General features: G+C 39.3%; 1 protein-coding gene across 1 annotated transcript in view; it reads right to left on the reverse strand.

Moving 5' to 3' along the window:
- Positions 1-3148: 3148 nt before the first annotated feature.
- LOC311239874 (adhesion G-protein coupled receptor G6-like) overlaps positions 3149-15589 on the reverse strand; it is a gene marked incomplete at its 5' end in the record, with an annotated part of 31805 nt that continues 19364 nt past the window's right edge. The window contains one exon of the mRNA XM_084328318.1: positions 3149-6310. Within this exon, the coding sequence (XP_084184444.1) occupies positions 6147-6310 (164 nt within the window). The 3' untranslated portion in view covers positions 3149-6146. The remainder of the gene's footprint in view (positions 6311-15589) is intronic.

The following is a 15589-nucleotide window of genomic DNA, read 5'->3' on the forward strand; positions in this document are numbered from 1 at the left end:
TCTCTCTCCTCTCTGTCCTCTCGGTCCTCTCTCTCCTCTCGGTCCTCTCTCTCCTCTCTCTCCTCTCTCTCCTCTCTCTCCTCTCGGTCCCTCTCTCCTCTCGGTCTTCTCTCTCCTCTCGGTCCTCTCTCTCCTCTCTCTCTCTCTCCTCTCTCTCCTCTCTTTCCTCTGTCCTCTCTCTCCTCTCTGTCCTCTCGGTCCTCCCTCTTCATCTCTGTCTTCCTCTCGGTCTCTCTCCTCTCTGTCTTCCTCTCTCCTCTCTGTCCTCTCTGTCCTCTCTCTCCTCTCTCTCCTCTCTCTCTCTCTGTCCTCTCGGTCCTCTCTGTCCTCTCTCTCCTCTCTGTCCTCTCGGTCCTCTCTGTCCTCTCTCTCCTCTCTGTCCTCTCTCTCTCTCTCTCTCCTCTCTGTCCTCCTCTCGGTCCTCTCTCTCCTCTCTCCTCTCTCTCCTCTCTCTCTCTCGGTCCTCTCTCTCCTCTCTCTCCCTCTCTCTCCTCTCTCTCCTCTCTCTCCTCTCTGTCCTCTCTCTCCTCTCTGTCCTCTCGGTCCTCTCTCTCCTCTCTCTCCTCTCTCTCTCTCTCTCCCCTCTCTGTCCTCTCGGTCCTCTCTCTCTCTCGGTCCTCTCTCCTCTCTCTCCTCTCTCTCCTCTCTCTCCTCTCTCTCCTCTCGGTCCTCTCTCTCCTCTCGGTCCTCTCTCTCCTCTCGGTCCTCTCTCTCCTCTCTCTCCTCTCTCTCCTCTCGGTCCTCTCTCTCCTCTCTGTCCTCTGCAGTTTGCGTACCGTCAGAACCGGTCCACTGAGGATGCAGTCAACACTGTCATCCACACCACCCTCACCCACTTAGAGGGCAAGGACACATATGCCAGACTATTATTCATTGACTATAGCTCTGCATTTAACACGGTCATCCCACACACACTCTCTGCTAAACTCACTGTGTGACTGACACCGGCTCTCTGTGACTGGGTGCTGAACTTTCTTACAAACAGGCCCCGGTCAGTCAGAGTCGGCAACCGGACTTCAGGCACAAAGGTTCTAACTAGGGATGCAGCACCGATCCGACTTTTTCAGTCCCGATACCGATATCTGGCTTTGGGTATCGGCCGATACCGAGTACCGATCCGATACCCATACCATTATCTGAAATGAAAAAAAAAGAAAAAAATATCTAACCCTAACTAACCTTACTGTCATGCACTTGTGCTAATAAACTAACCTACACTGTAGCACTCAACACTTTGATGAACATTGTTACTCAGCTGATAGAGTCGTGCTCTTCCTTCCTGATGGCTTGTCGTACAGAACTTGTAAGTCGCTTTGGATAAAGCGTTCAGCTAAATGACTCAATGTAAATGTAAATACCCATTGTTCAATTATTAAACTGTATGCCTCACTGTGTGGAAGAGACTGGGATCATTCTTTTGTGCAGCAAGGCAACATCAGGCTCGACTTAAAACATTACTTTCCTAACTTAGTGAAACTAAATGTAACAAATTAACACAGATATAAATGTACTGAATTGTTATTTCTTATTAGATTTCTTATTTGATTTCTTATTATATTATATATAAAAAAATGATTTGATATTTTACATTTTCTTTTACCAATACCCGATCCAGCTATTTTAGTGATATCGGGGCTGATATGCGATATCAATATCGGATCGGTGCATCCCTAGTTCTAAGCACAGGGATCCCCCAGGGCTGCGTGCTGAGCCCCCTGCTGTACACCCTCTTCACACACCACTGTGTGGCCTCCCAGAACAACACCAGTACCATCAAATTGGCAGATGATACTACGGTCATTGGACTGATCACTGGGGGAGCTGAGGAGGCGTACAGAGGGGAGGTGGCGGAACTGGTGGCCTGGTGTCAGGACAATAATCTCTCCTTGAACACAGACAAGACCAAGGGGATGATTATTGACCCACGGAGGAGGAGTGTACAGCACACACCTCTGTACACAGGTGAGACGGAGGTGGATAGGGTGAAAACCTTTAAATTCCTCGGAACCCACATCAGCGAGGACCTCACCTGGACTCACAACAGATCATTAAAAAATCCCAGCAACGACTGTACTTCCTAAGAAGGCTGAGAAAATGTGTCATGCCACCCAGAATTCTCAGCAACTTCTATAGAAGTACGGTTGAGAGTGTCCTTACCAGCTCAATCACGGTCTGGTATGGAATCTGCACTGCTAAGGACAGGAAGGCAGTCCAGCTAGTAGGGGTGTAAAGGTACACGTATCCGTACCGAACCGAACCGCTTCATTGTGTACCGTACCGTAACCAACGGACACGTGATGCAAGGCTTGGTCCACATTGCAGCCGACCAGTGGCAGGCATGGCCTAACAGCGTTCGAGACAGGGGAGGGAATTGGACAATACGAAATTGGGATGGGAGAAAAATAGAAAATGGGAGAAAAAGTAGATAAAAAAATTAAAAAATTTAATTTAATTTGAATCGTAAATGGGCTGCATTTATCCAAAGCACTTTACAAAGTAAGCCACACTTTCACCCGTTCACTCAGCGACGGCACAGGAGACCGTGCAAGGTGCAGTTAGGAGTTCAGTGCCTTGCTCAAGGACACTTCGACGCGCTGCCACGGAATCGAACCGGGAACCTTCAGATGACAAGGCGAGAGAGAGAGAGAGAGAGAGAGAGAGAGAGAGAGAGAGAGAGAGAGAGAGAGAGAGAGAGAGAGAGAGAGAGAGAGAGAGAGTGACGCCTCTTCGACCCACTTTCATCCTGCGCCCGCCCACGCCCCCCTTTCCTCCAATCACATCACGATGATAGGTCTGATTTCTTTGAGTGGCGGCGCATTTAGCAAATGCCGGATTGGGAGCAGCCCCTCCTCTTTCATTCAATGTACAGCCCCGTGCATCGAGCTGCAAGCCCCGCCTTCCGCTAAACACCTGTTTCTAATGTAGGTTAAATAAATTACTTATTTGGAACTTACACTTGTGTCATGTTCTATTAGGATAACTTGTGTTTGCTATTTTTAATTGAAATGATGTATTTAAGTTGCAGGAAATTACAGCAAATGGATTTCTTCATTGCAGATAATTTTGCTTCCCAGGTGGGGGGCACAGCCCCCCTGCGGACCACCCCCTAGTTCAGCACCGTCCCTGAACATTGATTCATAAATCCAAATAAAATCATAAAAATTCACAGTTTTATTGAAAGTTGTTAAAGACATAGGCATAGAATGAGCACAAGAGAGACAGCAGTCAAGATAAGGCATATCACATTAAATCACGTAATCTTTCATATTAACATCTAACATCTTAATATGCCTCTTTGTTTACAGTTTGATTGTCATAACACATAACACATTATGTCTCATAACCAGTGATGCCACAGATTACTATCTAGTTACTTTATTGATTACTTGATTATCAAAGTAACTAGGTTACAAAGTCGTCGTCGTCCCCCCTGCTGCTGCCACAACATAAGAATGACAACAGTTTATTTTTTTTTAAATAATGCTTTATTGAAAGTGCATAATGTCATAAATCATGATTGGCTGCTCAGACAGGTCATCATGAGACGTCATCAGCCATCAGGCCATATAAGGTCACAGCCAGGCCCGGACTGGCCATCGGGAGCACTGGGAGTTTTCCCGGTGGCCTGGCCTGCACAGATAAAAAAAAAGAAATTATAAAGAAAAGAAAATAATAATATATATATATTTTTTATTATAATATATATATATTTTTTGCCAGGCCATTGTTTCTAGTTGTGGCGGCGGCGTGGCGCGATAGTTAGATAACCTAGGTGGGTGGGAAACCAGGATTTCACTGTCTGCGACATAGTTGGAGAACTATCTGACTCTCTCCCTCACGCGGATCACACACACACAATGGAGCCGTGCTGCCGCTTGTGATTGGTGGAGGCGAGACCAGGCGATACAACTGATTGACAGCGAATGGAATGGCAGATGGCACACTCCCACTTTTCTGAAAGGAGTTGTTAAATCTGACATTACAAAAAACAATATGTGGTGGTTATGATTGGGGCTGAAGTTGAATAAACAATTTATGAAAGAGAAAGTCAAAATAATTCCAAGATAATTCAAAGATTACACACCTTTGCCACATTGGCTACAAACATAATCACTGCAAAGTTATCAAAAAAATAAGAATCTGATCAGACACAAGGGTTAAGTTGTTGTTCCCTTTCTAATTTCCTCAAAAACATCTAGTCTAGTTAATGTGATCAATATTATTTGACAATTGATGCTTTTTGTTGGAAATTTCAGTCAGTGAGCTCATACTTTGAGCTCATTTTATAGTTAAAATGATTGAGACAACGCAATCTTCTGTCTTCGTTGTGCATGCATGCGTGTGCTCACCACACGTGATACATGTGTCACTATTCTGGCAGTGGCTACTGTTATTATAGTATTGTAATGAAAGGTCTGTTATTTAATGTTTGTGTAAAGGGCTATTTTAACTGTTGATGGGTAGTGCATCAGTAAAGTGAATATGGTATTGTGCTCTTGCTCTGTTTGAATTGGTGGAGAGAGTGGTTAACTGTATTATAATAGTAAATAGAAAAATATGTTGTGCTCTTGCTTTTTTCTTTTTGAAGGTGGAGAGAGTAGCATTGCTAGTGCCACAACAGTTTTATTTGAGGTTCATAACAGTACAGTGTACTAAGCAATTGTTGGCTCATTAGTTTGTGATTCACATGCACTAAAATGCACCAGAATGCAGGAAATTAAGTCTTTGTAACAAAAATTTTCCTGGTGGGGGACCCCCAGACCCCCTGCTTAAAAAGTGGCCTGATTGGGGCTATATTTCGCGCTATATCTCCCTGTATGAATTATTTCCCCAGTCCGGCCCTGGTCACAGCTGTCCACTGCTCAGGCACTCTAGGACAGTGGTTCCCAAACGAAATAAAATAGAAAATGTATATTATATAATTTTAATTCAAAATAAAATTGTAAAACCGTTGTGTAATATAAAACATGGTATTATAGTTAGTTATTCTCATGTGTGTGTGGCTGTGTGCGTGCGTGCGCGAGCGCACGTCCCATCTCCGCTCTAGCTGACTATACCCCTGACTCTCTTATCAGCATTATGAGATAGTAACTAAATAGTAACGCACAGCCACTTGGAAAAGTAACTGTAATCAGATTAATGGCTTGTAAAAAGTAACAAGTTAGATTACTATTTACTGAAAAAAGTAATCAGATTAGAGTAACTAGTTACTGCCACTGGCATCACTGCTCATAACACATAAAATAGACATAAAATCATCAAATTGCCAGATACACATAAAATAGACATCAACCCAGTGTTTTAGATGTTTAAGATGATAAGAAAAGTAAAAAACGAAGTGCATCAGCACAGCAGTAAAACAGTAATAAAATACTTAAAATCGATTCGATTTTCTTCCTGTATCGATCACTCCGTAATCAAGTCTGTTTGGTGTATTAATGTAAAAAAAAAATTAAAAATTGTAGCCAAGAGTAAAGATCATAACCCTATCAAAAACAGTAGTCAAAGTGTATATTTTCATTTTTACCGATGTTTTATACGATTTATCGGAAATACGAATTTAACGGAAAATGCTAATTATCGTAACAACCGCAAGGAAATTACTAAATCCAGATTCAACCCTGCCATTGGAAAGATGAGCATTTTCCCTATCCATAGATGTATGATTTGGCGATAATAAGGTCAAGGTCAAGTTCAAGGTCAAATATGAATTTATAATTAAAATCGATTATCATTAATTATTGTATCTACTCTATTTTTGCATCTTTGATCATGTTAAATCTGCGGGGTACGAGAAAATGCTCACTGAGCTCATTCACCACCTTATTGAGATCATGTGTACAAAAAATCGAAGCAAATGAATAAAGGGAAGATGATTAAACAGAAGGATTTGTAGATACAGTACTGAATTCTGCCATCCGGAGACATGAAATATGATTATAGAATATAGAATATCAGGCATAAAATGGTTATGCGATTAAAATGCGATTAATTAGATTAATTAATTACAAATCCTGTAATTAATTAGATAAAAGATAAGATAAATAAAGATTTATAAAGATAAAAATGTAATCGCCTCACAGCACTAATAATAATTCATTTTATTTATATAGCGCTTCTCAATGACCCGAAGTCGCTGACAGTAGTTATAGGAACATAGTAAAAGCAAAGAAACAGAAAAGGAACATGAGACCATGGGGGAAACAGGGGAAAGCAGCATGAGATAACAGGGGTGTTGTAGGACTTGTAGTAGTTGGTGTTGTAGGAGATATTGTAGGACTTGTAGTAGTTGGTAGGAGGTTGTTTCTGGCTGCATAGGGAAGAAAGGGGAGAATGTTTATTTCGGTGATGAATTATTGTCATTGTTTTCCCCCTGATTTTATCCTCCAAATAGAATCACACAAATGAAAAATTAGGGCACTTTCACACCTATGTCTGTTTGGCCGCCAATAAGCAATGTACTTGCAAAAGGGCATGCCTATCACAAAACTAGTCATACATATCTGACTGTAAGCTGATTGTAGCACATTGACAGAATCTCTTGTCACATTATGGGAAAACAGCAACCGGGTTAAAAACCCACTGGAGTCCGGGCGATCTTCACCCCTCCCTTTCTGGGGATTTTCACATTTGAGCCAATAGTTTTCAATCCATGTCCGTTGACCAGTATAAACCAGGAGCTGTTCTGAGTGTAGTGGCAGGGCTGGGCCGTGAAGAAGTAGTAGCCACCGAGGAAGGGTGGCGTGAAGACGTTGTTACTGAACCCAGAGCCAGTGTTGTCCATGACAAGCTCATACTGAATAATAAGAATAATCTTCATTTATATAGCACCTTTCATACACAGAATGCAACTCAAAGTGCTTAACAGAGACGCCTTCTTTAACACTTTGGCGACCGATGGGCTTAGTCTAATTAGTGGCTAGAGGACCGGGGAATGGAAACAAACGTGTGGGTTTTGTTTGAACTATATCTATGCTTTATAGTATTGCTATCTGTCCATTCTCATTGTCACTTGAGTTCATAAACCGTCCCTTCAAAATGGCTTAAAGAAAAAAAAAATCCATCCATCCATTGATTTTATAGCGCCGTGAATATAAGCTTTATCGCAGATTTTGTCTCATATATTTTCCGGAAAGCTAGTTATGGAGCTAATTGCTACTAACGTTATATTCAACGGCATTTTTGTTTTATATATGCTAAAGAAATAACTTAAACTGCATATGATCCGGGCTGTCCCAAAGCATGTATGGATGAAAGGGGGGCGGCGGGGGACGTCGTTTAGTATTATTGATTACCGATAACAGTGTCCGTGTAACTAGCCACATTGTCCGATCGGCTACTTGCGTTACACAGCAAGCTCCAAAATCCGGCTGTAATTTAGGTGAAAAGGGTCTTACCGTCAGCCCGTGTGATACCCGGCAGCATTTCCCCGTTATCGATCGGCATCTGGTAGATCGATGTGTCCATTGGTTGATGATAAATCCCCTTATTCCATGGTGAAATCTGCGATTCGAAACGTGATCCACAGTGCATGCTGTTGGTTCGGGATCAGGCTAATATGATACTGCATTGGAAGGTAAAAAAAAAACTATTCCATTCACCCACAATGATACTGCAGTGGAGCGATGGCGCCCCTAAGAGGATCTGGCCGGTATTGCATGTTGCCGATTCCACAGAGGAGGGTAGATCTGCAGAGCCGATCGGGGATCTTGATCCGGTTATTAATATGGAATAAAACAATAACAACTTGCCACGGCTATATACGTGCCTCTGGTCCACAACGCATGGCACCGAAACCCGTATTTATACGTGGCTGGTCCCCATTGTGTTAAACAAGTCAAGAAGAAACAACACAATAAGTCAAGAAAAAACAAGAATGTATATATTGTAGCCTTGGATCGCACCAGTGTGCAAAACCCTGAAGTGCACTGGTTGGGGCATCATGGGTAGACTGGTAGCAGTAGTAGGAGTTGGATCACTTGGTGTTGTAGAATTTGTAGTTGTTTGTGTTTGTGATTATTACAAATATTACAAATATTACTGCTGCGTGGAGGAGGAGGCTGGTGAGGGAGGGGGAAACAAATATTACTGCTGCGTGGAGGAGGAGGCTGGTGAGGGAGGGGGAAACAAATATTACTGCTGCGTGGAGGAGGAGGCTGGTGAGGGAGGGGGAAACAAATATTACAAGACTGATCTTATTCATAAGATTGATCTTATTTACAAGATTGATCTTATTTAGAAGACTCATCTTATTTACAAGACTGATCGTATTTACAAGACTCATCTTATTTACAAGACTGATTGTATTTACAAGATTGATCTTATTTACAAGACTGATTGTATTTACAAGATTGATCTTATTTACAAGATTGATCGTATTTACAAGATTGATCTTATTTACAAGACGGATCTTATTTACAAGACGGATCTTTCCAGAGAGAGAGTCATGTGAGAATGCTTCATTAAAAGGCATCAGAGATTCAAACATAAACAACCAGAAATACAAAAAAGTATGAATGGAAACACGTTTTCATTCTTTAGTTTAGGGGTATTCAAATAAAAATCCACAAAGGTCCACAATTTTTTTTTTCAATAAGACAAAGGCACGTTTATTAAGGTCAGTCAAACTTTTAAACACTTGCAACACGATTCTTAACACAAGGTTGCAAAAACCAAACCAAAGTATCTGTATGCAGCAGTCCAAATAAGTCTAGAACTATTGTACATTGTGTCAACCACTGTTGCTTAATGAGAGAAGTGGCGCTTTTGGTCTGTTGTTAAGACTTTGAACTTTGGCACAAAGAATGCAGAGTCACAACCTGTAGGTTGAGCCAAACATTGTGAGAATGTGAAGGGCTATCTTATGCAGGAGAGGGAAATTAGCTGCAGTAACCATCTTCTGTGCTTCTGCAGAGAAATCTCTGACATTTCTGACCAGAAATGGGTTTTCAATGTACAGTAGGACTTGTTTTCCTAATTTGAACATTTTACATTGTGAGCAAAAAAAGCACATTGCAATGTGCAATATTGCAATCATATTTTGCACATCTGCTGTACAGCTTAATTCGTTGGTTGCTGTTATTATAATATAACAGTGTAATAGGAATAGTGCAGGGAGATCTGCTTTCATTGGTCTATGTTTGCCCTGCCCTCTATACTTAAAGTGGAGATGAAGCAGTGAACAATGTGATCCTAGTTTGTTTGTTGTGTACCTTGTGTAAGACAGGGTCCTATAATAAAATGTGAAATCCTGCTTATTTGTCTGAAAAATATAATATAATTTCTCTGTTTTTGCCATAGGCAGCGCCATTTTGTTGCTGACGTCACGGTGTTGGTTTGGTGTATACACTGTGGGTTAGCTGCATAGTAAACATGGACTGTCGGGTCAGTCAAATGTTGCCTACCAAACAACGGGACCGCGGTGGTTCTTTTTGTATTGCTCCTGGCTGTTCAAACTAATTTACAGTGTGAAAGAGAGAGGAAAGTTGGTTAATTTCCACAAACTACCAGTGAAAAAAACAGTGTTGTTGGCACGTTGGCTCAGGCTGGCTGCACTCAGGCGGCGCGATCAGCCTGTTGGACAGGGAAGGAGGATCTGCAGCGAACACTTCATTGCCTCGGATTATGTTGTTGTTGTTGTTGTTGTTGTTGTTGTTGTTGTTGTTGTTGTTGTTGTTGTCCAGAAGACTACATAGCTCCACTTCTACCAGCGTCGGGAGCATTTAGCCTGCTGGCTACATAGCTCCAGTACAACCAGCGTCGGGAGCATTTAGCCTGCTGGCTACATAGCTCCAGTACAACCAGCGTCGGGAGCATTTAGCCTGCTGGCTACATAGCTCCAGTTCAACCAGCGTCGGGACTAAACTAAACTAAACTAACTAACTGGCTGAACGAACTAAAACGAAAGCGCAAAAAAACAAATGCAAAAAAAATTACGAACTAAAACGAAAAAAATTTAAAATAAAAAATAAAAACGAACGAACTAAAACGAAAATGAACAAAACGAAAAAAAAATGTAATAAAAAATAAAAACGAACGAACAAAAACGAAAACGAACAAAAAAAGAATGCATAAAAAAAGAAAAAAAAGAAAAAAAAAATGAACTGACTAAAACGAAAACGCAAAAAAACGAACGCAAAAAACGAACAAACTAAAACAAAAACGCAAAAAAAAGAACGAACTAAAACGAAAATTAAATTAAATAAAAAATTAAAACGAATGAACTAAAACGAAAACGAACAAAAAATAACACAAAAAAGAACAAAAAAAAAGAACGAAAACAAAAACCCAAAAAAAGAACGCAAAAAGGATGAGAGTCACTGGATGAGAGTCACTGGATGAGAGTCACTGGATGAGAGTCACTGGATGAGAGACACTGGATGAGAGTCACTGGATGAGAGTCACTGGATGAGAGTCACAGGATGAGAGTCACTGAATGAGTCACTGGATGAGAGTCACTGGATGAGAGTCACTGGATGAGAGTCACTGGATGAGTCACTGGATGAGAGTCACTGGATGAGAGTCACTGGATATTACATTATAATATCGTGTGATTCCTCTCTCAGAAAGAGGAGGCTGGCTAAACTAACTAACTGGCTGAACTAACTAAAACGAAAACGCAAAAAAACGAACGCAAAAAAACGAACGAACTAAAACAAAAACGCAAAAAAACGAACAAACAAAAAAAAACACAAAAAAAAAAAGCAAAAAAAAGAACGAACTAAAACGAAAACGCAAAAAAACAAATGAAAAAAAACAAATGCTAAAAAATTACGAACTAAAACGAACAAAAAAATAAAATAAAATTTTTAAACGAAAACGAACAAAAAAAGAATGCAAAAAAAAGAACACAAAAAAAGAACAAAAAAAAGAACAAAAACACAAAAAAAGAACACAAAAAGGATGAGAGTCACTGGATGAGAGTCACTGGATGAGAGTCACTGGATGAGAGTCACTGGATGAGTGTCACGGGATGAGAGTCACTGGATGAGAGTCACTGGATGAGAGTCACTGGATGAGAGTCACTGGATGAGAGTCACGGGATGAGAGTCACTGAATGAGTCACTGGATGAGAGTCACTGGGGCGGCGTGGCTCAGGGGTAGAGCCGGTCGTCCAATGATCGAAGGGTTGGTGGTTTGAATCCCGCTCAAGCCCATGTCCATTCCACTGCCGTTGTGTCCTTGGGCAAGACACTTAACCTACTTGCCTCGTATGAATGTGTATGCATGTGAATGAATGTTGGTGGTGGTCGGAGGGGCCGTAGGCGATGATTATTCGCCACGCTTCCGTGAGTCTGCCTCAGGGCAGCTCTGGCTGCAATTGTAGCTTACCACCACCGGGATGACTGTGTATGAACGAATAATGGACTCTGTGAAGCGCTCTGGGTCAGTGAAGAGCGCTATATAAATCCAAGTCATTATTATTATTATCATTATTACTGGATGAGAGTCACTGGATGAGTCACTGGATGAGAGTCACTGGATGAGAGTCACTGGATATTACATCATAATATCGTGTGATTCCTCTCTCAGAAAGAGGAGGCTGGCTAAACTAACTAACTGGCTGAACTAACTAAAACGAAAACGCAAAAAAAATAACGCAAAAAACCGAACGAACTAAAACAAAAACGCAAAAAAACGAACGAACTAAAACAAAAACGCAAAAAAAAAAACGCAAAAAAAAGAACGAACTAAAACGAAAACGAACAAAAAAATAATGCAAAAAAAAGAACACAAAAAAAGAACAAAAATAAAAGAAAGAAAAAAAAAGGAAAAAGGCAAAAAAAGGAACAAACTAAAACGCAAAAAAACGAACGCAGAGAACGAACAAACTCAAACAAAAACGAACAAAAAAAGAATGCATAAAAAAAGAAAAAAAAGAAAAAAAAAATGAACTAACTAAAACGAAAACGCAAAAAAACGAACGCAAAAAACGAACAAACTAAAACAAAAACGCAAAAAAAAGAACGAACTAAAACGAAAATTAAATTAAATAAAAAATTAAAACGAATGAACTAAAACGAAAACGAACAAAAAATAACACAAAAAAGAACAAAAAAAAAGAACGAAAACAAAAACCCAAAAAAAGAACGCAAAAAGGATGAGAGTCACTGGATGAGAGTCACTGGATGAGAGTCACTGGATGAGAGTCACTGGATGAGAGACACTGGATGAGAGTCACTGGATGAGAGTCACTGGATGAGAGTCACAGGATGAGAGTCACTGAATGAGTCACTGGATGAGAGTCACTGGATGAGAGTCACTGGATGAGAGTCACTGGATGAGTCACTGGATGAGAGTCACTGGATGAGAGTCACTGGATATTACATTATAATATCGTGTGATTCCTCTCTCAGAAAGAGGAGGCTGGCTAAACTAACTAACTGGCTGAACTAACTAAAACGAAAACGCAAAAAAACGAACGCAAAAAAAAGAACGAACTAAAACGAAAACGCAAAAAAACAAATGAAAAAAAACAAATGCTAAAAAATTACGAACTAAAACGAAAAAAAAATAAAATAAAATTTTTAAACGAAAACGAACAAAAAAAGAATGCAAAAAAAAGAACACAAAAAAAGAACAAAAAAAGAACAAAAACACAAAAAATAACACAAAAAGACACTTAACCTACTTGCCTCGTATGAATGTGTATGCATGTGAATGAATGTTTGTGGTGGTCGGAGGGGCCGTAGGCGATGATTATTCGCCACGCTTCCGTGAGTCTGCCTCAGGGCAGCTCTGGCTGCAATTGTAGCTTACCACCACCGGGATGACTGTGTATGAACGAATAATGGACTCTGTGAAGCGCTCTGGGTCAGTGAAGAGCGCTATATAAATCCAAGTCATTATTATTATTATCATTATTACTGGATGAGAGTCACTGGATGAGTCACTGGATGAGAGTCACTGGATGAGAGTCACTGGATATTACATCATAATATCGTGTGATTCCTCTCTCAGAAAGAGGAGGCTAAACTAACTAACTGGCTGAACTAACTAAAACGAAAACGCAAAAAAAATAACGCAAAAAACCGAACGAACTAAAACAAAAACGCAAAAAAACGAACGGACTAAAACAAAAACGCAAAAAAAAAAACGCAAAAAAAAAAACGAACTAAAACGAAAACGCAAAAAGAACAAATGCAAAAAAAATTACGAACTAAAACAAAAAAAAAATAAAATAAAAACAAACGAACTAAAACGAAAACGAACAAAAAAATAATGCAAAAAAATTAACACAAAAAAAGAACAAAAATAAAAGAAAGAAAAAAGGAAAAAGGCAAAAAAATGAACAAACTAAAACGCAAAAAAACGAACGCAGAGAACGAACAAACTCAAACAAAAACGCAAAAAAAGAACGAACTAAAACGAAAACGAAAAAAACAAATGAAAAAAAAACAAATGCAAAAAAATTTACGAACTAAAACAAAAATAAAAATAAAATAAAAAATAAAAACGAACGAACAAAAACGAAAACGAACAAAAAAAGAATGCAAAAAAAGAACAAAAATAAAAAAAAATGAAAAAACGCAAAACAATTAACTAACTAAAACGAAAACGCAAAAAAACGAACGCAAAAAACGAACAAAGTAAAACAAAAACGCAAAAAAAAGAACGAACTAAAACGAAAATAAAATTAAATAAAAAATGTAAACGAACGAACTAAAACGAAAACGAACAAAAAAAAGAAATTAAAAAAAGAACAAAAAAAAAGAACGAAAACAAAAACGCAAAAAAAGAACGCAAAAAGGATGAGAGTCACTGGATGAGAGTCACTGGATGAGAGTCACTGGATGAGAGACACTGGATGAGAGTCACTGGATGAGAGTCACTGGATGAGAGTCACTGGATGAGAGTCACTGGATGAGAGTCACTGGATGAGAGTCATGGGATGAGAGTCACTGGATGAGAGTCACTGGATGAGAGTCACTGGATGAGAGTCACTGGATGAGTCACTGGATGAGAGTCACTGGATGAGAGTCACTGGATATTACATTATAATATCGTGTGATTCCTCTCTCAGAAAGAGGAGGCTGGCTAAACTAACTAACTGGCTGAACTAACTAAAACGAAAATGCAAAAAAACGAACGCAAAAAAACGAACGAACTAAAACAAAAACGCAAAAAAACGAACAAACAAAAACACACAAAAAAAAACACAAAAAAAAGAACGAACTAAAACGAAAACGCAAATAAACAAATGAAAAAATTACGAACTAAAACGAAAAAAAAATAAAATAAAAAATTTAAACGAACGAACTAAAACGAAAACGAACAAAAAAAGAATGCAAAAAAAAGAACACAAAAAAAGAACAAAAAAAAAGAACGAAAACAAAAACGCAAAAAAAGAACACAAAAAGGATGAGAATCACTGGATGAGAGTCACTGGATGAGAGTCACTGGATGAGAGTCACTGGATGAGTGTCACGGGATGAGAGTCACTGGATGAGAGTCACTGGATGAGTCACTGGATGAGAGTCACTGGATATTACATCATAATATCGTGTGATTCTTCTCTCAGAAAGAGGAGGCTGGCTAAACTAACTAACTGGCTGAACTAACTAAAATGAAAACGCAAAAAAACTAACGCAAAAAACCGAACGAACTAAAACAAAAACGCAAAAGAACAAACAAACTAAAAAAAAAACGCAAAAAAAAGAACGAACTAAAACGAAAACGCAAAAAAACAAATGCAAAAAAAATTACGAACGAAAACGAACAAAAAAAGAATGCAAAAAAAAGAACACAAAAAAAGAACAAAAATAAAAGAAAGAAAAAAGGAAAAAGGCAAAAAAATGAACAAACTAAAACGAAAACGCAAAAAAACGAACGCAAAAAACGAACAAACTCAAACAAAAACGCAAAAAAAAGAAAGAACTAAAACGAAAACGCAAAAAAACAAATGAAAAAAAACAAATGCAAAAAAAATTACGAACTAAAACGAACAAAAAATAAAATAAAAAATAAAAACGAACGAACTAAAACGAAAACGAACAAAAAAAGAATGCAAAAAAAAAAACACAAATAAAAGAACAAAAAAAATTAAAAAAAAACGCAAATAAATGAACTAACTAAAACGAAAACGCAGAAAAAACGAACGCAAAAAACCAACAAACTAAAACAAAAACGCAAAAAAACGAACGAACTAAAACGAAAATGCAAAAAAAAACAAAAAAAAAACGAACTAAAATGAAAATGCAAAAATACGAACGAGAAAAAACGAACGCAAAAAAAGAACAAAAAAAAAGAACAAAAAAATGCAAACGAGGAGAGGGCCTACCTGGAAGAGGTAGAGAATCTGTCGCAGTGGTGTCAGGAGAACTGCCTCTCCCTGAACGTCAGCAATACAAAAGAGATGATTGTGGACTTCAGGAGGTCGGGGGTCAGGGTCTACAGCCCCCTCAGCATCGACGGGGCACCGGTTGAGAGAGTGAACAGTTTCAAGTACCTCGGAGTCCACATATCTGAGGACTTGACATGGACCACACACATTGACAGTCTTGTGAAGAAGGCACGGCAACGCCTCTACTTCCTCAGGCGCCTAAGGAAGTTCCAAGTCAGTCAGAAGATCCTTAAGAACTTCTACTCA

This window comes from Notolepis coatsorum (genome assembly GCF_963971535.1).
Source record: "Notolepis coatsorum genome assembly, chromosome: 14".
Lineage (NCBI taxonomy): Eukaryota > Metazoa > Chordata > Actinopteri > Aulopiformes > Paralepididae > Notolepis > Notolepis coatsorum.